We start from the raw sequence: 21,833 nt of genomic DNA on the forward strand, positions 1-21,833 counted from the left end.
CACGGCTAGCCGTTGATTATCCCGCTTATTCCATGGTCATTTGCCAAGTTATAGACAAGTTAAAACTAGTATTGCTCTTTGCACCGAATGGGTAAAAATGACGTCAGTTACGGCACGTTAGCGCTAGCATTCTGCCCGCTTCAAATCATACACAGAGATGAAATGCGGTAAAATCACATTAATTTTAACGAATTATAGCATGTATTTCAATTCATTATCGATTGACTGTTTGAGAGAGAGAGAGACAGAGAGAGATGACAGTTGTGTGTAGCTGCGTCTGCGCGTCTCTCTGTACAAACAATTACTTCAAAAACAGCGATTTTACTACCTCGTTGCTGAGGAATATAATGTAGCGATCTAGTATCTAGGCTATTTTATTAATGAAAATCACGTGGAAGCGTTCACAACAAGTTTGTGTGTGTGTGCAGTGCAATCAGCGATCTCTGACCTCTCTCGCTCTCTCTCTGTGTGTGTGTGTGTGTGTGTGTGTGTGTGTGTGTGATGCGTGTTGGTTAGTGTGCATCAATTAAAGCAGCACATTAATTTAGAATGGTGATTAAACTGACTTGGAACTACCTGTGCATTAAACGGTTTTACTGCATACCTGCCAGCCAATCAGAATCCAGTATTCAGACAGACCATGGAATAATACAACAGTAAACTACATTGTCCGGTGTGGGGTGGTGTGTGCCAGCCTGAGCAAACAGTGGCATTTCATTCATCTCATTGGCTGTAATTATCTTTGCTGTGTTTTTTCCTCTTTGAATCTTCAGGTTCTGCAGCACCGTCCACCTTAAGGGCTTTTTAATGTAATTTTTATGGCTGCTTGGAAGACGTTGTGAAGCTATGCTATAAGCTAGCGTCGACCAGATGGTAACAGTTCAAAGAGGGAGTGTGCTGGATGTGAGGGGTCCAGAGTGATTTTGATAGCCCTTTTGCTCACTCTGGATGAGTACTGTTCTTGAAGAGAAGGGAGGGTTGTACCAATGATTCGCTCAGCAGTCCGGACTACACTCTGCAGTCTTCTGAGGTCAGATTTGGTAGCTGAGCTGAACCAGACAGTTATAGAAGTGCAGAGGATGGATTCAATGATAGCAGAGTATAACTGTTTCAGCAGCTCCTGTGGCAGGTTGAACTTCCTCAGCTGGCAAAGAAAGTACAACCTCTGCTGGGCCTTTTTCACAATGGAGTCAATGTGAGTGTCCTACTTCAGGTCCTGAGAAATGGTGGTGCCCAGGAACCTGAATGACTCCACTGCAGTCACAGTGCTGTCCATGATGGTGAGTGGGGGGAGAGCAGGGGGGCTTCTGATTGTTAAGACTGCACCAGATAGCCAGCTCTTTAACCTCCTGTCTGTAAGCAGACTCGTCACCGTCCTGAATGAGGCCGATGAGTGTGGTGTCATCTGCAAACTTTTGGAGCTTGACAGAGGGGTCTTTAGATGTCCAGTCGTTGGTGTAGAGGGAGAAGAGCAGTGGGGAGAGAACACAACCTTGAGGAGCTCCAGTGCTGATTATACAGGTGCTGGATGTGAGTTTTCCCAGCCTCACTAGCCGCTGCCTGTCTGTCAGATAGTGTTAAAGGTAGTGATGCACGATCATGATTTTTCATAGCCGATTCCGATACTTTTACAAGCAAACTGGCCGATTCCGATTTCCGATTTTTTTTATTTTTTTTTATCACGCAACAAACAAGAAAGAATAAAAGTACACACAAACAAGATGTTTATTTGGTATTTAACAGGCTAAACTGGGTTTTGGCTATTGAAAACAACAACTGTAACTATCTGAAATTAACAGCAGTAACTGGCCTGTAGTCATTTAGTCCTGTAATTTTGGATTTCTTTGGGAAGGGGATGATGGTGGAGCGTTTGAAGCATGAAGGGACTTCGCTCAGCTCCAGTGATCTGTTGAAGATCTGTGTGAAGATGGGGGCCAGCTGGTCAGCACAGGTTTTCAGACAGGCTATTGTAAGTTGGTGATCTCTTTCAGACTTTTCCACACTGATGCCGAGTCGCTGGAAGTGAACTGGGTCCTTAGTTTTTCAGAATATTTCCTCTTTGTCACTCTGATCTCATTTTCCAGTGTGTATTTGGCCTGTTTATACAAGACATTGTCCCTCTTCCTGTAAGCATCTTCTTTAGCCTGACAGAGCTGTCTGAGTTTTGCAGTGAACCATGGTTTGTCGTTGTTGTAAGTTAGATGAGTCCTGGTAGGAATGCACATATCTTCACAGAAACTGATATATGATGTTACAGTCTCTGTGAGCTCGTCCAGATCGGTGGCAGCAGCTTCAAAAACACTCCAATCAGTGAGGTCGAAACAGGCTTGTAGATCCCGCTCTGCTTCATTAGTCCATCTTTTTACAGTCCTTAATACAGGTTTAGCTGATTTCAGTTTCTCTCTGTAGGTCGGTATAAGATGAACTAAACCATGATCAGAGAGCCCCAAAGCTGCCCGTGGGACAGAGTGATATGCATTCTTTATTGTGGTGTAACAGTGATCCAATATATTACTCTCTCTGGTGGAACATGTGATGTGCTGTCTGTATTTTGGCAGTTCACGGTAGAGACCAATAATGACCAAATAAAAGCACATAAAAATCATAACAGTATTTATGTTGCTTAATTTTATATTGGCAGCAATATATTACATACAGTATACTGTATATCAAGAGTGCAAAGTTACATATCTCTGAACTGTTTAGTCGCTGTTAATTTAAAAAGCCCAAAACTAAACTTTTGTCTCAGTTTGTCGTCATTTCACCTGGTTGATATTTATTGCCTTTTCAATTGATATGGAAGTCCTTATCCTGAAGTGTAGGTCAGAGTGGAATATCTGCACTCATGCACTCTCTGCAACCTTCAAAACTCTCATCTGCTTTCAAAGAGATTGCCATACATTTCATTCTTAATAGAGCAAGAGAGAAGGAGAGAGAGGCTAAATGGTTGCCATTGAATTGAAGGTCTTTCCTTGGGTCGTAAATTGCCGGAGTGTGAGAATATTTCACCCATTTATTAGTTATGGCGCTGTGTGAGTGATGGTCCTCATTCTTCAGCAGGTACCCTGTGTTTCACAGACTATTGTAATTCTGTGTGCTCAGGTTGATTTGCCTGCTTGTTTTCATAGTGTGATATATACATACATATACACACACACACACACACACACACACATTGTGTATGTGTGTGTAACCCTTCTATTGGTATTTGTGTATTCAGTTGACGCACAGGAGTCTGATGTCCCAGCTGATAGATTGAGAATTAGGCTGGAAATTCACCTATGGTTTCTATTACTAACGTATTACTCAAAAGCAGTAGAAAGATCAATGGCGGTGCCTCCAAAAATGTACAGTTAGCCAGGAAATCCTCAATAATCCCAGAACTTTATCTTAGATTAAAAAAAATGTATTTATTACACGGACGTAACCAATGTAAAGAAAGTTAAAATAATCACAATGAAATAAAGAACACCTTTTAACTGTACTTCACATTATGAAATAAAAATAATTCCCAAAGGAATTTGTTGTCTAGTCTCTTTTAAACCCAAATGACCCATGCTTACATGAATAAACAAACAATGAGGTAAATCAAATTGCAACAATCAGTCCCAGACAAGTGCAGGATTTTCTGTATCAAGTGAATACTACTGAATAAATCACCGTTTGATTCCTTTAAACGATTCAGTGGAGGTGTGGAAGTGTACTGAATCAGAAGTCAATGAATATCAAATCAGCAACAGTTTAGTCAGTTCAAACAGGAAAGTCACTAATATGGAAATGCCCAGGTATATTTACTCGTTGGGGCCCTTTATCGTTGGTGCTATTCATGCATATGGTGTGGGAATGTGAAAAGGTTTATGAGTTTTGGGAAAAAATCTCATCAATACTGTCTGATATGATAGGAAAAGATATACCAGTGCAGCCAGTTGTGCTTCTTCTAAATGATGATTCCAGGTTAGGTTTCACAGAGCTACAAAGAAAGATCTGGCTGGCAGGACTAACATCGGCCAAAAAGATAATTGCACAAAGATGGCTCCCTCCCCATACTTTATCTGTGCTACAATGGGTACTTCAGTTTCATGATATAGTAATGTTAGAACTCTCAACAGCCAGAATAAACAAAGCTAGAGCCTCAACCCTTGAGGCATGGAAAGCTGTTGCAGATGGATTGACAGAAATGCTTTAAGATGGTAGAATTTAATTTGGGGTATGATTTTGTTTTTCAAACCTCTGATGATCTAGGTGCTATTCTACTTATCCTGAGTTTGTTATGTTGCAGACTGGGTTGGTTCAGAGGGTCAGTTTGTTATGTTTATTGTGAAGATGATTTTGGACAATTGTGTATGTGACCCTATATATGTAAAATCAATAAATTGAACCCCCCCAAAAAACAGGGAGAATGTCCACATTGGCTAAATATGAGACATTGTCGTATCAATATATATTATTTAAGCGCAACAACAGAACAGTTTTACATTAAATGTTTTTGAAAATAAAATACACGAACAATGAAACATCTCATACATTTTTCTAAATCTTGAGTATGTATATATGTTCATCTTTTTCATTATCTGCTCTATAAATGGGCCGATTGTTTGCCTTTGTCTCAGTCTTCTTTATTTACCATGTCAGGGTGACTTGATTGTTTCCATATTCTCTTCTGTGCCTCTGTGTCTCATATTGCAGCAGGAGCACATTAAATTTAAATGTTAATGCAGTTAAAAGAGAAATGCATTCTCCAAAACATTCAAACGGTTAACAGGGTTCAACGCTAAGGGTTTTTTCTACTTGCCCGGTTGGGCCAGCGGTTAAAGTTTATAATATTTTCACTGGCCCTGCCACAAAAAAATAAAATGGTTGCTGTTATCATTGGTTTTGGCCTATGTTATATTTTATTCTAATAAATAAGCTTATATGACACCAACATTTTAGATACCAATTAAATTTTTCAATTCTCGATTCTAATTTCGATGCCACAGAAAAAAACTACTAGCCTAACAAATATAAGTTCAAACATTATTAAAGGCAAGTGAACAGTCAGTAAATAAGAAAAAATTAACAAATTACAAACAATAGCACAATTGAATATAAAGAACAAAGATACAAATGAAAAAGCTCCTGTCGTCAAGTCAAATTCCTTGTGTGTAAACATACTTGGTAATAAAGCTCTTCTGATTCTGAAATGATCTTTAGGAAAAACAGCAGACAGGCTGAATGAGAACGCAAATTCACTCTCTGTCAGCAGGTGGCGGTTATGGAACAGCAGTAATACATACAGCATTTCCTTGGTTACCGCTGTAAACAAACCAGCGCTGTGCTTATTAACACTACTTTAAATGCATTATAGTGCATTATTCAGTGGTAAGATGAAAATAAAATACCATCTAAACTTTTCTGAAGACATTCTGTTCCCCTCAGAGATACATTCATATAAACCCCTAAAACAATATTTAGATTATCTTCCAGTATTTTGCGCATTGTGAACAGTGATCTTGCTCTGTCTTCTACAGTATTTTCTCCTCTTTGCGTCCATCGTCTATGGAGGACGAGAAATGACTTAAGTATAAATAAATAAATAAATGAATAAATACGTAAATGCAGAATTAAATAAATAAATGTAGAAATACATAAATTAATAAATGAATAAATAAATATATGAAGAAATAAATATAGAAATACATAAATGTAGAAATACATAAGTAAATAAATAAATAATTAATTAAATGCTGAAATAAATGAATAAATAAATGCATAAATACATAAATGAATAAATAAATAATTAAATGCTTAAATAAATAAATGCAGATATGCATAAATTAATGAATGCATAAATAAATAATTTTGTCAAAACTGTCATTTTTAATTGTGCTATTTTTGTACCATTTGTGTTATAGGCGCGTGATCGCGCTTTATGTTTCTCTATGGTCTAACATTACACATGCCCGTACAATCACTGTCAAAAATAATCGTACGTAATTCAAAGCATTTGTGTGTCATTTTAATTTACTCGTGCGTAATTTTAAAGTATTGCATGTGATTCTGTTTTTTTTGTCAGAGTTGGATTCCAAAATCCACAGCCACGACAGTTTACAGATACAAGATTTTGTGTGTTTGTTAGAGTACAACTTAGAGCCAGGCTTTCCCGCTGACAGGAGATGGATGCATGGTGTAAGTCCAGTATAACCTAGTAAAGTCCCTTTTGCCGTTCAACAGAGCAAGATACATAGAAAAACTGAGCCGTATTGTCCGTACAGTATCTGTGACTTTACAACCGACCCAACGGAACGGCCAGAGGTGTCATTCCCTGGCATTCGATATTCACACATCTAGGGACCGTCTCTAAAGCTACATACGACATTGGTATACACTTTTCTAACTTCAATAGCATTTGAGGAAAATTACTTACAGTAACACAACCAACTGTAACGAAAGAAAAAAACAGCAATATTTACATATGATTTGACAGTTTATTTTAATAGCAAAAATCTAAAAGGTGTGCATTATAACTGAGACCTACATGAACATGTTACAGTTGGTTGTGACAAATGCTTTGAATTACGTACGATTATTTTTGACAGTGATTGTACGGGCCTGTGTACCGTTAGACCATAGAGAAACATAAAGCGAGATCACGCGCATCAAACAGGTCTTGCGTGTCAGCTACATCCCGCAACAGTTCAGCAAGTGGTCTCCCATTCGAAGCGATAGTTAGAAGGCTAACTATCTCGTTTTGACGGTTGATCTGACTGGTTTGCCTAATTGACCAATCCTGCATTGAGAGCGGTTAGGACCGCCTACCTTATTAACATACGGACACAGAAATAAATAAATGTAGAAATGTAGGAATGCAAAAATTTATGTAGAAATAAATAAATGTAGAAATGTAGGAATGCATAAATATATGTAAAAATAAATAAAAGCAGAAATGCATAAGTTAATGTATAAATACATAAATAAATGTAGAAAAAAAATTTGTATAACACAAATGGTACAAAAATAGCACAATTAAAAATGACAGTTTTGACAATTATTTATTTATGCATTCATTCATTTATGCATATCTGCATTTATTTATTTATTTATTTAAGCATTTAATTATTTATTTATTCATTTATGTATTTCTGCATTTATTTATTGATTGATTTCAGCATTTAATTAATTATTTATTTATTTACTTATGCATTTCTACATTTATTTATGTATTTCTATATTTATTTCTTCATATGTTTATTTATTTATTTATGTATTTCTACATTTATTTATTTATTTAATTCTGCATTTACGTATTTATTTATTCATTTATTTATTTATTTATACTTAAGTCATTTCTCGTCCTCCATAATCGTCAGCGTCTCTGGCCTTTGTTAACGGCAGTTTATACACTTTGTAATATTTGGCATTATTTGTAAAATATGGCATTTTGGAAAATAATTGCAGTGCAGTTTGTCTGCAAGCCCGGAACAGAGATCGGTTGAAATAAAAGGAAAAAAATGTCCGGTCAACCGGTGCATCTGTACTCCTCTGTATAAATTAAATATGGATTAATCACTGTTACAGCTACAAAGTTACTCGCAAAGATGGGTATTTTTACATACTTTTGTATGCATTTGTCTGTTCACATGCAAGAAGATGCGTCTCTCTGTGTGCGTGCTATTCTCACAGAGCACAGCACGCAAGTAGTTGTCTTTCACGTCTTCCTTGAATGCTTTAAAATCACTTGAATTTTTTTAAATTAGCAAGGCTTAAAAACATGTGCGAATGATAAACTTTCGTGGCAACACAGGAATGGCCTGATCGGGCCAGTGACTAATTCGTCAACTGTCCCGAGTGACTTTCACGCAGTCCTTGTTGTCAAGCCCTGGTTAATATGCAGTAAATCTTTCCCTGGTGTATGGAATACCCCCATAATAGCTGAACAAGACAGTATCTCTGACACACAATCTGTTGTAAAAATACTTTACATCAGACATGAATGGATCTGTTGAATAAAAGAAGGTGAAACATTTATTTAACTAGAATATTCCAATTGTGCTGTTAGCACAAATGTGGTACTTTGTACTGAATATCACACAAAGCATTGAAGCTATTTCAGCATAACTGTGTCATGATTTTGCATCATACCGCTTCTAGTGACTTTATACATGCGACATGACTGCACGATGATAAATGTGTAATAAAGGAGTATAACCCAAAGAAAGTAAATGTAATCAGTTATTCACCCTCATGTTGTTCCAAACCTGAATGGCTGCATTTTCCCCTGTAGTGAAAGTGAATGGAAACTACGACGGCGTTTTAGCGCCACGTTAAATTTTTTTTAAAAATCTAAGATTAAGAGATTAAAGTCGAGAATAAAATCGAAATACTACGGGAATAAAGACGGAAATGTTTTGAGAATAAAGTCGAAATGTTTCGAGAGTAAAGATTAAAGTTATAATATTTTGAGAGTATATTTTAGCCTTTTGCACATGCAAATGGCCCGGATTGGGAGCACCGGGAGATATTCCAAAGTCTCAGCTTTCAGAATCTGCCAGTTTTATAGCGAAATACAAACAATATTACAAGAATGTGTTTTTTTTCACGCTCTTTAATGTGGCGTGACAGATCGCTGTATTCGCTTCAGTTTAAGCAGCATGTGAGTCTTTCCGATTACAATAATGAGACATTATTTTCATTATAAATTAAGATATACAGTTTTTTCATGCCTTCTGATATTAAACTTGAAATAAAGAGGAAAACACATTTATAATTTGTATTTCGTGATAAAACTGACAGAATTAGAAAGCTGAGCTGTGTTATATTAAAAGCAACAAAGCACAAAATTATTGCGATTACTGGGTGGCTGGCGTGCTACAAATAATGAATGGAAGACGTTAAATATTATGTCCAATTATTTACTGTATTATACCATGAATAAAACAGCTTGTGAATAGTCACATACATGTTATAGCATACAGGCTACCTCAGAAAAGAAAACAATAGGCTATAACTTATGTTAATGAGTTGGAGCCCACTTCAACTTTTAGAATGTTTTATTAATTAAATAGGCTACATGTGAGGAAGTTTGGACGCCACAGACGTTTTAGCAGAGTAGGTGGTGGAATTGGTGAAATTTAATGAATTGGTTCACATAAATACAGCGATCTGATCATTAAAGAGCTTGAAAAACACATTATTGTAACGTAAGACACATAATTTGTTTCGCTTTAAAACTGATTTTGAAAGCTGAGACTTATATTAAAAGTAGGCCTACCAAAAGCACAAAGCTTATTACTATTGGGTGGCTGGCGCACTACAAATAACGAAAGCAATGGAAGACATTAAATATTATTTCCAAGCATACTGTCCCCGTGAGCATAACACATGGTATGATTTCTGCTAATAATCCCACATATATTTGTAGTGTATTAAAAAAGGGTTAAATAAGAGTGCCCCCCAAAGGAATGTCGATTGGGTGTGTGAGCTGATGTTAAGATAAAAAGTTGTCCCTGTTCAGTCTGTTAATAAATATCATATTCTTGATATTAAGCTGTTTCCGCGAGTCCCCTCATCCCAGTAAGATGATGCGGCCGCTCGGACGCAACAATATTCAAATCAATTCCGGTAGCCTGGCAACTTCTCCCGGTGCTCTCAATCCGGGCCATTTGCATGCGCATTAAAGGCTATACTCTGTACACAAAGCTGAATTTTCAAAAAGTTTTTGGGAAATATAATTTTTTTGTAACCTTATAAATGTCTTGCTTTTGTAACCGCCACTTTTGATCGGTTTAATCCAGATGAAATTATTTTTATTTATACTGACCCCAAACATTTGAACAGTAATGTTTGATTTGGAATAAATGCTACATGGTTTGACATTTTGTTATTTTAAGGCATGATAGTTCAAGCACATTTTACAAGCAAAACATTTCAAGTTGAAGATGAAATGTTTATCAAACATAAGTGGGTCATAGTTAATGTCATAAAAACACTTTATTTTTTTTATTTTGCTCCATTGGCAATCCCTTAACTTAAAATCTCTTCTACAATGTCTGAGTGGTGGTTTAGATAAAGAAGATCCATGCAGTAGTCTACATAAATTACTCAGGAGAGTGTCTGTTAAAACATTTCAAGTTGAAGATGAAATGTTTATCAAACATAAGTGGGTCATAGTTAATGTCATAAAAACACTTTATTTTTTTTATTTTGCTCCATTGGCAATCCCTTAACTTAAAATCTCATCTACAATGTCTGAGTGGTGGTTTAGATAAAGAAGATCCATGCAGTAGTCTACATAAATTACTCAGGAGAGTGTCTGTTTTATGGCTTATCAGAAACAAGCATCTGGGCTGGTCGGTCTTATTGATGTTCGCTCTCTTAGATAGAGTACTATTACTTAGGTTCCTCAACTGAGCCAGAGCCGATCCTCCCTATACGCAAAGTACGCAAGCTGCGTAGGGCCCCCGAAACACCAAGGGGCCCCCTTGCTCTCAAAGTTAATTTAATTCTAGTTTCGTTTTTGAATTTGGCCAGCGGTTATGAAAACCGCTTATGTAATTTCTTTTAATGCGGTGGGCTGTCACCCTTTCTACGTAAAAATCAGTCAAATCATGTAACGTGAATGTCATAGTGTCTTACTCGATACAAAAAAAATGAGTTGAAAGCATAATGAGCGGCGGAAGAGACACCGTTTCTCAAACGGACAAAGGCGTTTCATTCATTCATAACTCGTCATTCATAACCCATCTCCCCGCCGACACAGTTTTGCGTAGGGCCCGGCTCTGAACTGAGCAGATGTTGATTTAAATGTTTGCAGTGTTTTTTTGCATTGCAACAAGCCAACTTCATGCATCAGACACTGCACGTCTTCTGTGTAGCTTCACTGTAATCTGTAATGATATACAGTAAGAGGTATTTTCCCACACTTGCCAACTGGGTCACAGATAATGAAACAAGTCAGAGAAGGGGGGAGGACTTTACACTATAGGGAGGAAGTGCATATATTTTAAAAGAACGGAGAGGAGTTTTTAGAAAAGAGTGAAGTACTTTTATATGCATGTACATGTTGTGATGCATATTGTTATTCCGAGTCATGGCCTTGTGGTTAGCACATCTGACACACTGAGGTGCACATTTCCTGTTCTATCTGATCTGTCTGTATTAAACAAAATACAGTTATTTGTTGAGCCAATGTACACTGTTTTAGCTTTAAATACCATAAGTAAATATAATAAAGCTGTCTCTCACACACTAATTTCATGCTTAGATTGTGACACAAAGCATAGGCTAGTCTTTTATTTGATGCTTTTGCAGCTCCACAGCCTCTCCAAGTGTTTGATAGTGGAATTTACTGAGAAATGGGGGATAATAAAGGGATGATTTATTTATTTTCTTACACTAAAAAAAAAATGCTGGGTTAAAAAGGGACAAACCCAGCTATTGGGTTGTTTTGACCCAGTGATTGGGTTCAAAACAACCCAACCGCTGGGTCAAAACAACCCAATAGCTGGGGTTGTCCCTTTTTAACCCAGCATTTTTTTTTTGAGTGTACTTACTTACTTGGTTACAAATATCAAGAATGACTAATTCATAAATATTTTTTAGAGGGGTCGGGGGATTTGTCATAATGTTCAATAATCTAATATTTTAAGAGATTCATTAACCTTGTCATAAAAGTCGTTAAAGGTCCTCATTATTATGTAATTTCTTGTTTCATGGTCTGTGCAATGGTTGCACAGCATGACTTTGATGTGGCAGACATTGTTTTTGTTGTTGTTGTTTTTTTTTAATACATTAGTTGGTCTGGACAAAATTGACATCATTGACATTTTTTTTACCTTGTATTGAATGATTTATAAAGTTTTAACCATGTAATTCCTTGATCAAAGCATATGAGACGCATATATATGTGAATCACACGTACCACTCATGGCACCAAAAAGTCTATGTGGAACTTAAGAAGTCGTAGAAGTGTGACTGTTATATAGATATCTGTGGACTGTGGTCTAAAGTTAATGTGGTTCACACATGCAGAATACTTGTTCATACATTTTTGTAATTTTCTCGGCCAGGCTCGATTGGATTCACACATCACATCTGGTTTGTTAAACAGTCGTTTTTCCTGTCTTCTTAGGGCTGTGTGATTCTTGAATGCCAACCGTTTTAATTACAGAGGAGAAGAGCAGCAGTGTGTGTGTTGGGGGTTGTCTACACAGATTTGTGCGAAAACCTGCATCTGAATGACCATATAAAAACTAGTTTTAGTAGTGAAAGATGCAGGTGAGAAATATGGTGCTGAGCTTGACTTTTTGTGTTAAATTGAGATATTACAGACAATAAACGTCTAAATAAAATGGCATCATTCCTCATGCTTGAATTTAGAATTGTTATAAAACCTTTGCATACAAGTGTTTTTTTTTGTATGTTGCTAAAAAATAATACATTATTTTGTACAAAATTGAATTAAACTGAAAATGATCTTTGGTCCTTTATTAAGCATAGTAATTCTCAGTGGCTTCAAGGATGAAGCAATATGTACTGTAAAAGAAGAGCTGGGCGATTCCACAGTTTAGGCCTAATTGCAAGGACAATAGCCTGCAAAATCAATCTTCATGGAGAAAGCCATTGTCCTCAGGTTAACATCCTGAGAAAACCTGGGGTACAGCTGTGTGAAAAGCAGGATAAATCTGGCAATGGTAAACTAGTAAAATTTGATCAAAGTTGAGTTGATGTAAAATTTAACGTATGTAACATGGACGGAAAAACAGTGTAAATTCAAGCAGAAAGTGTACTTAATCTAATTCAGTTTTTTATAAAATTCTGGTTGAATCCCAGTTCATGTTTTGCTTTGTTCCTAATTTGGTATAGTTATGAGTCATGCGTTGTGTATGGTTCACAAAACTGGTAATAGGACTTCCATGCAGGCAGGGTGGCCATCTAATATTATGCTATCTTAATAAACTTGACTTGATTTGAAACTGAAATGAGCCTTTTTGTCTTTCTGTAGATCTGAAGAGGGAAGCGAGCATCTGCCACATGCTGAAACATCCTCACATAGTGGAGCTTCTGGAGACCTACAGCTCTGATGGGATGCTCTACATGGTGTTTGAGTTGTAAGTCTTTCATTCTGAGCAAATCTGCACTACATCATTCCATTATTCTTTATTCACATAAAATCCCAAATGCAATGAAAGTCCAAAACATCCTTGTGGTTTTAGTATGTAGTATGTGAAAGGAGTTTTGTGTTGCTTCAAGGTTATTTTGAAGCATATTGTAATGCATGAACATGCTGTTCTCTGTCCTGAGTAGCCTGTGTCTGTTACTCTCTCAGCAGTTTTGTGGTATAGGGTTATCTTTTTAATTCCTCAAATGCTAAAGGTTCATAAGTGCATACATTTTCTCAAATAACTTTCATGCAGTGTGAGTTCTTATCTGGAGAAGCACAGCTGCCTCTCAAGGGATTTTCTTTAAAGGCCTTAGAGACCTGATCCGACACAAAACCAGGGGCTTTGCTGCCCCTGGAAAAAACACGGTTATGGTCTTGGTGTTAAAGCATTGGGAAGTTTTCATTTCTGAAAATGGCCACAATTAACCCAGTCCACACAGTCCACAATTCATTGTTCAATTTGTGCTCAGAGATAATAGGCAAGTACCAGCGAAGCAAAACTACAATATCATCACAGTTCTTGAAAACAGTTTTTAAAGTTTAATATATGGGTTATTTTCATTCAACTATTAAAACACCATGGCACTAATTATTTTAAATATTAAACATGCAATTTAGTAATATAAAAAAAACATAATAAAGACTATACTGTTCTCTGCCTTGCACAAAGAGTAATTTCAACATAGCAAGTAATTATTTAGAATTTATGTTATGCTGTAATTTAAACATTAAAATGAATATATTCTGAAAAAAGTAAATGGATATTCTGCTAGATGTTTTCACATGACAGAAAAATTACAGACTGAATATTAATTTATAATAATAATGATACAATAGTGGAAAAATTAAGCATCCATGACTGATGTTCTCATCCTCCGCAACATTTTTTTAAGGACCGTTTACACACACACTTTATTTTATTTATTTATTTTTTCAAAATTTTGAATTCAGCAACACATCAATCAATCAACCAATCAATAATTTTATTTCGGTCCTCACAGACAACTTTTCACAAAAAAAATAAATATGGCAGAACCTTCAAAATAGCAACCAGGTAGGCAGATCTCTTTATATTTTTCCATTTAAAAGTAAAAAATTCTCTTGTCAGACCATGTACACAACAAATGGATTATTATTACTGAAACAGGTAGTTTTCCACATTTAGAAAAACATCAGATTAACAATATACTTCAATAATGTCTGATTATGTACATTGAGTAAAAAATGGCTAAATCACCATTCTCACTTACTGCAACAATTTAAGGCCAGTTGCAATAGAGAGAACTTATTTTTCGGTAATGAGAATTCAATCGTACAGACATATTTTTAAATGTGTATATAATGAGTTATTAATTTAAATGTTATTTAATAACTGTTGATATTTTGCCTTATGTCCTATTTCATTGTAGACAGTAAGCAAGTGACTAAAAGAAAGCTTAAGGAAAGGCTAGGGTGACAAATTTCAGAGAAAAAATTTCCACCAACTCTCCAGGAAGGAGAGAGAGGTTATAGGTTGGAGGTTACAGCAAGAGTAATTAGCAAAAAAACACTACAGTGTTGAGAAGCCTACACAAATGTGCACGCTCGCACACACACAAACATGTTGGTACATCTATCATTATGATAACTATCCATAGGTGTAATGATTTTTATACTGAGCTGATATTTTCCCCAAAACACAACCCTTACAGAAAGCCATTTTAAATTTTTTATAAAACACTGTATGTTTATTTAGCCATTTGATTTACGGGGACAGCTGGATGTCCTTAAAATGTAGGGGTAGAGACCTGAAAAGTGAATATACACTACATTTAGCAGACATTTAGTCCTTGCGAAGCAATTTTGTTTCACTATATTAGTGAGAACACTGATAGGCTTCCACTGTTATATATGTCAGGTTTATGATATTTTCTGTGTCCTAACCTGACACCTAACCCTCACAGAAACCTGTGCAAATCAATAGATTTAAATATAAAAATATATATTTTATATATTTACACATAAAATGCCCTCACAAGTCAGTTGTCATATTATTTCACTTTAGGACATTGGGCCCTAAAGGCCCGTTCTAAGAACAGTAACTGTTTGATAACTATAATGATAACAGTATTAGTGTCCACACACCAACAGACGATAATGTTATGTTCATTGTAAGCATGAACATAACATGAAGAAGAAATAATATGCCGTGCACAGGACAGACACATAAATGAAATGCGAAATAATTGCGATGCTCGGACAAACCGCTATAGAGTTGGTGTCACCATAGAACCGGTGAATGCGGTCTACAGGTTTCATAGAGAGAGAATGATGTGCGCCAAATCAGTCGCTGTACAAATTGAATACTTTAATGGCTGCGGACAAAATAGCTCAACACAAGAGCTAATGCAAGCAAAATGACGTGAAATAAAATGTCATCATGCTTTAAAGAAGAGTGGCTTGGTTAAGTGGTGGAAATAGTGGATGATGGGCACAGGACAGTAACAAAAGTCTGAGACAGTTACACACAGGTGTAGTAGTGTGCAAACTGTTCTTTTAATGTTTATTTAATAAATGGAAAAATTGTAGTTTGCTTTTAAATATATGTACAGAATCTATACATGATGTTCTATCAGGTTTGCCACATGAAAATATGTCAGTTTTCAATAAAATAATAAAAACATTAGTTTGCAAATTGCAGAAGGTGTTGTGGTAATGAGAGAAATAATTGAAAATAAAAGAAAATGTTAATTTAAAAAAATATTTTAAGTAACTGTGCATGACTGTTAATAATCCATTTTTAAAAATGTGAAAATGTATTCGTTTTCCTAATGGCATTGACGTTTTCAGACTGTTGCAGTAATGAGATATTTAAGAACTTGTTTTGGAAAATATGTTCAACTTTTTTAAATTTATGCTCATCAACACTTCAGACCTTGCTCTTAATGCTTGAAAAGGAAATTTGTTGATACAAACATTTTTTTAAAATTAATATTTGAAGTCTTTAACTAAGATTTCTTGAGAATCACCCATATAGACCTATGCAGGGATTTTGGCTCGTATCTTAGATTTGTATTTATTTCTTGTAGAGTTAAATTAGAATTAGATTTTAAAACTGATTGTGCCAGTATTTGACTTTATATTGCTGATGAGTTTCCTGTCTTGTTCTGTCTTTCAGCATGGATGGAGCAGATCTCTGCTTTGAGATTGTGAAGAGAGCAGACGCTGGTTTTGTTTACAGTGAGGCAGTAGCCAGGTAAACCCCTTTGAGGACAATTTCATCCATTTCCTGTTCCTGTGCTCTTCTTAAAGTTGTATACTGAGATTTCTATGTTAAAAGCAATAGTTAACCTCCAAAAAGAAAATTATTCACCATTAGGGATGCAACAGTTATAGATTTTGTTGGTACGATTATATTCTGAGAAATAATCACTGTTTCACGGTTATCACGATTATTATGCATTAATTAATTTCACAACACTACTAATGTATAAAACCACATGAACACTCTTAAGATTTTACAGTGTTGTTTATTGCTGCCTTTGAAACAGAAATAACATAGTAACCAAATAATACAGCATAAAATAATAATAAAGACAAACAAAAGTTCATCTCTCCCATTGGAAAAAAAAAGAAAAGTGACCTCTGCTCCGTAAACATCCATGTCAGTATTTCCCTTTTGAAAATGAAGCAGAAATAACATAGTAACCAAATAATACAGCATAAAATAATAAACAATAGCATAAACAAAAGTTCATCTCTCCCATTGGAAAAAAAAAGAAAAGTGACCTCTGCTCCGTAAACATCCATGTCAGTATTTCCCTTTTGAAAATAACAAATGGAAATAGATCTCAAAATTATTTAGTTTGTGCATTCTTTCTACGTTTCTTTTGGACCTGAGGTAGAGAACTTGGAAACATGGTGGAAAAAAAGATTTTGTTGGTTTTTGACTTTAAAAATTAATAATACTTTAACAGGGATAGTAAATCACAATGTTAATTAAGTATTATTATTAATATTAACTTTATTTATCCCCCAGGGGAAACTGTTACGAATGAGGGGAATTAATTGTTATTGTCATCAACTCTCATCCATACATATTCATTTTAATAATCTTTTTAATAATTCATCTAATTTTACATGTGGCCTGAGAAAATCATGTCTATTGTTTTGGTTTGTGAGATCGGAGACCGTGCTGTGCACACAAAGAAAAGAAAAAAAAGAGTACAGAAACTTGTTGTCAGTGCTGCCTCGCGACTTTTATTAATAAAATAGCTTAAATAATGGATCGCTACATTTAATTCATCAGCAACAAGGGGGTAAAATTAAAAATTAAAAATTTGTTTTTGAAGTAATTAAACTCACAGCTTCATTGTTTGTAGAGAGACGCGCAGACGCAGGTAATTCACACACACAACTGTCACCTCTCTCTCTCTCTCTCTCTCTCTCGCTCGCTCTCTCTCTCTCTCTCTCTCTCTCTCTCTCTCTCTCTCAGAGAGAGAGAGAGAGAGAGAGAGATCGATTGAATAATTCATTCAAATAAATGTTATAATTAACTCATTCAAATAAATGTGATCTTACCGCACTATTTCATCTCTGTCTAATTTGAAGCGGGCAGAATGCTAGAGCTAACAAGCCGTAGCTTTGCATCGGGTGGTTCTTGTCTTCACGTCGTGGATTAAAATCGTTTAATGCACAGCTAGCCGTTCATTATCCTTTATGTAGTCGCTCCTTTAACAGTAACTTTTTTTACGACAATATTTCAATAGGCACGTTTCCATTACAGATTTGCGCAATAAAAAAGTTCGAAAAAAAAGTATTGCGAAATGACGGCGTTTCCATTAACCAATGTTATGCGACTAAAACGTAACCTTTTGCCGCTCGCAATAAGTCATGGCAACGGATTTTGGTGGGATTTTAACAGATTTTTTCTATATTTATTCAAAGGAGGCGTATGCGTGTATCTTTACAGAAGCAGCACAGAGAGCCACTTCAGAAACGTGCGTGGCGCGGCTGGAATAAACACAAGCATTGACTAGAGTGGCCGCAGTCAGCTTCAGTGGCCGTATCAGAGCCACACTGCACCGCAGACGTGTGCAGTGTAAATTGTCTAAGCATTAATGGTAGAAAAGCCCCTTATACTGGAGAGCGGCCACTTATGAAGTGTTTCTTGGAGGTTATAGTACATTGAAAAATTATCATATGACTTTTTACATATACGCCATGTGACCTGTAAATGCGAGAAAAAAAAAAGCCGTTTCCATTGCAGTTTTGCGAATTATTCCTTTTTCGCATTGCCTGAAAAAACACCTCATGTGAGCGTAAAAACGTTTTTGCGATATATTGGCATTTTTGCGAAATTGATACATTTCCATTAGGCGTATTTTCAATTCGCAATTTCAATTTGCGCAGTTTGAAGGGTAATGGAAACGTGCCTACTGACGCCTTGGCCATTCTTGGTGTACCCAAAATGCTCTCACACTATCGACTTCAGGCATTTCTTTGGTGGACATAAATCTTCGCTGTTTGGTCCCTCTGTCATAGTTAATCTAGTGTGTGTAGTATCCTCCGTGTCTCTGATAAGCATGGCACTTTAAGCTGCTGCACCGCTGATGTAACTTTGTTTTTGTTTTGTGCAAGTTGCAACAGTTCCATTCCATGAAACAGAAACACTCTGTGTAGTGGAGCCTTTTGCGATTAATTAACCGTGACGATTTTAAAACGCGATTAATAGTCAAATCGGTTAATCGCTGCATCCCTATTTCACCATTATGTAGTTCCAAACCTAGTTAAATTTTCTTTCCATTTAGGTAGACAAGGCCAATAAAATTTGAAGTTAATATGGGTTTCTCTCTTTTTCATCTTCCTCTCTGCTCTCCTTCTGTTTTAGTCACTACATGAGACAGATCCTAGAGGCTTTGCGGTACTGCCATGACAACAACATCATTCACCGGGATGTGAAGGTAGGCTCAGTGGTGTCTTAGTGCTTCAGATGACTGTAAGGTATATCAAACCCTAGTCTCGCATAGCCAGACCTTCAGACTGACAGCATAAGGTCTAGGAACCTTGGCCGCTTTGAATGGCCAAGGACCACCTAAGAGCCCACATGACTGACAGGTAAAGCAACTAATCATGTTTGTTTTGTGCCGCATCATGTTTAGGGGCATGGAAATGTCCCCACAATAACAGACCAGTGTGTAAATCTCTTGGACATATTTTAAAGAGTCTATGCCACGAACTTTACATATTTCACATACTTTTGAAAACTTAGTTGATCCTGATAAGCGCTCATTGTCACAATTGTAAACACGACAGCTTTCATCTAACATGAGGGGATTTGGCGACAAGGCATCTTTGTTTCCAGGCGGAATGTTTAAGAATGCGACACACACATCTCCCAGAAATCCTGTATAATTCAACCAATCAGATGACGAAACCCTTGTTACACATTTACATGTCTTAGCAGTTTTCACACTTTTGCAACTTCCCCCTTCTATCGTATGGTACCATCCAACCATCACACTGCAAGAATAAACTGGGCTGTTTTCTCCTAAATAGCCTTCAGCTGTCAATGGAAGAGAGTTAAATGGGAAACTAATATAAAGTGCTGACGATCAGTTGCTTAATAGCTGAACTAACCTATAACTCAGACTATAACTATAGAACTATAGAAAACATAATGTCTCCCAACAATCACCCACGCTTACAGGAAAAAAATCTTCATATATTCTACTATGCTAATGAAATTTATTATCAAGCCAGGACATTTGGTTTACTTATATTGAAGAAATGTACAAAGTTTTTTTTTTTTTTTTAAGAAAACTTTATTCTCAGTATTTTAATTTGTTAGACATGTAACAGGCATTTGAATACAAACCTCAAACATGTACAGTAACAACACTTCAATATTAAATGTGACAATTAAAAAAGTTAAACATGAAAATAAAACTTTGCTACATTTATTTTTACTGCTTAAAATATGTTTCACTACCAATAATATTTTGCATTGATCAGACTTAACAATCGCTGGTTTAATTACTTATTCTGTGTACCTCTGAACTGTGATCAATAAATGCAAACACAAAAACACAAATGCCTACACTTTGGTAAAATCATCCACCTAATGATATCATTCGCAATGATAAAATCATGATTTACCTCAAATCCTGGGTTTGTCTCCAGCCACAATGATAGAAATCTACAAAAGTCAGTCTTCACTCGTAATTTTTTTGTATTTTTTTTTGGGGGGGGGGGGGGGGAATTAATGCTGAAAGGATGCATTATATTAATCAAAAGTAACAGGAAAGTGAGTAATTGTAATGTAACAAAAAAGGAAACAAGCTGCCCTGCATGTACAAAGACCTGTAACAATAACATATGTTTGAAAAACAACCTGAAATGTGAGTACAGTCATTAAAAGTAAAAATGTGGCATGCTGAAAATGTGAGAAATCCCGTCAAAGGTATACTGTAGTTCACAAAAAAAAATTCTGTTGTCATTTACTCACCCCCATGTCATTCCAAATGTGTATGACTTTCTAAAGTTGTGATGAAACAGAAGTAGCAACATATCTTTTCTTCCATGTCATTAAAATCCAAATGAAAGAGCTTGTCAAAGAAGGAAAAATATATTACAGGTACTTAGTTCAAATTGTTGGTGTGATTGGATGGAGACTCATCTGAATGCAAGTTTCTAGTCAATTGTAAGAAAGAGGCAGGCTTTAAGTGGACTAAATGATTGGAGAATTTGTGAATTTCCATTTCATGCTGACTTTGTGTAAGACAAAAAACAGAGACAACAGAAGAGGGAAACCATTAATGTTTAGAATGACAGGAGAATTAGTCAATTATGACAGAATTTTCAGGTTTTGGTGTCGTAAACTCAAATTAAAATGTCAAAATTATTTCTCAAGCACTGAGTAAAGCAACAGAGTTGACCATAGTACTGTACAAACAATAAAACATTTAGGAAGGGAAAACATTTAAAAATCATAACCAAATATCTACTTAAAAATATTCAAAAAGAAACAGTCTAAATATATCCTAAATAAGGACAAAAAGACATAAAAAAATATGTTTTCAGTTGGCTTTTAAACTCACCGAGCTTCGGTACATCCCTAATAGGGATGTAACGGTATGAAAATTTCTTATCACGGTTATAGTGACCAAAATTATCACGGTTATCAATATTATCACGGTATTGTTCAAATGTGCTGGAGATGTTCAAAAAGTATCGATACATAAATCACTTAACCAAGTTTTATATTTAAAAATCAACAAACAACAAATAAAATGTTTTTGTTTGCATAATCACTAAAACAATAACATTACCAATGATGTTCAGATTTTAAATGACAACTTGACTGACAACAGTTTAATAGCATGTTGAAATATCTAATGTAAATGTTCAAATAAAGTTTTTAAAAAGTTTAATAAAAAAGTAAACCTCACATTTCAGCCTTTAAACAAAGAATATATATAAGTCAAAATGATAATTGATTAATAAATGATTATATGCATTTTATCTGCTCCTTAAATAATGCTAGATAACTTATCTGAATTGTTCAAATGTGTTGAATCCACATAAGCTTGTTTTTCATCAAACGGTCAAAATGTACAGCAGGGCATGCAAATTCGGTCCGTTTTTTTGGCCAGACAGAAATTGCACACAGGCTGAATGTAAATATAAGTCTCTGTAAATCCACTCGCTGACA

At 35.7% G+C, this 21,833-nt stretch overlaps 1 protein-coding gene across 1 annotated transcript in view; it reads left to right on the forward strand.

Annotated features, from left to right (window-relative positions):
• LOC107595872 (peripheral plasma membrane protein CASK-like) overlaps positions 1-21,833 on the forward strand; it is a 245,711-nt gene that overhangs the window by 168,277 nt on the left and 55,601 nt on the right. Inside the window, exons 3-5 of the mRNA XM_016286457.1 lie at positions 12,983-13,088; positions 16,299-16,376; positions 19,011-19,083. Coding sequence (XP_016141943.1) covers positions 12,983-13,088; positions 16,299-16,376; positions 19,011-19,083 — 257 coding nt within the window. The remainder of the gene's footprint in view (positions 1-12,982; positions 13,089-16,298; positions 16,377-19,010; positions 19,084-21,833) is intronic.

Source organism: Sinocyclocheilus grahami, unplaced genomic scaffold (assembly GCF_001515645.1).
Source record: "Sinocyclocheilus grahami isolate Dianchi unplaced genomic scaffold, SAMN03320097.WGS_v1.1 scaffold209.1, whole genome shotgun sequence".
Classification (NCBI taxonomy): Eukaryota; Metazoa; Chordata; class Actinopteri; order Cypriniformes; family Cyprinidae; genus Sinocyclocheilus; species Sinocyclocheilus grahami.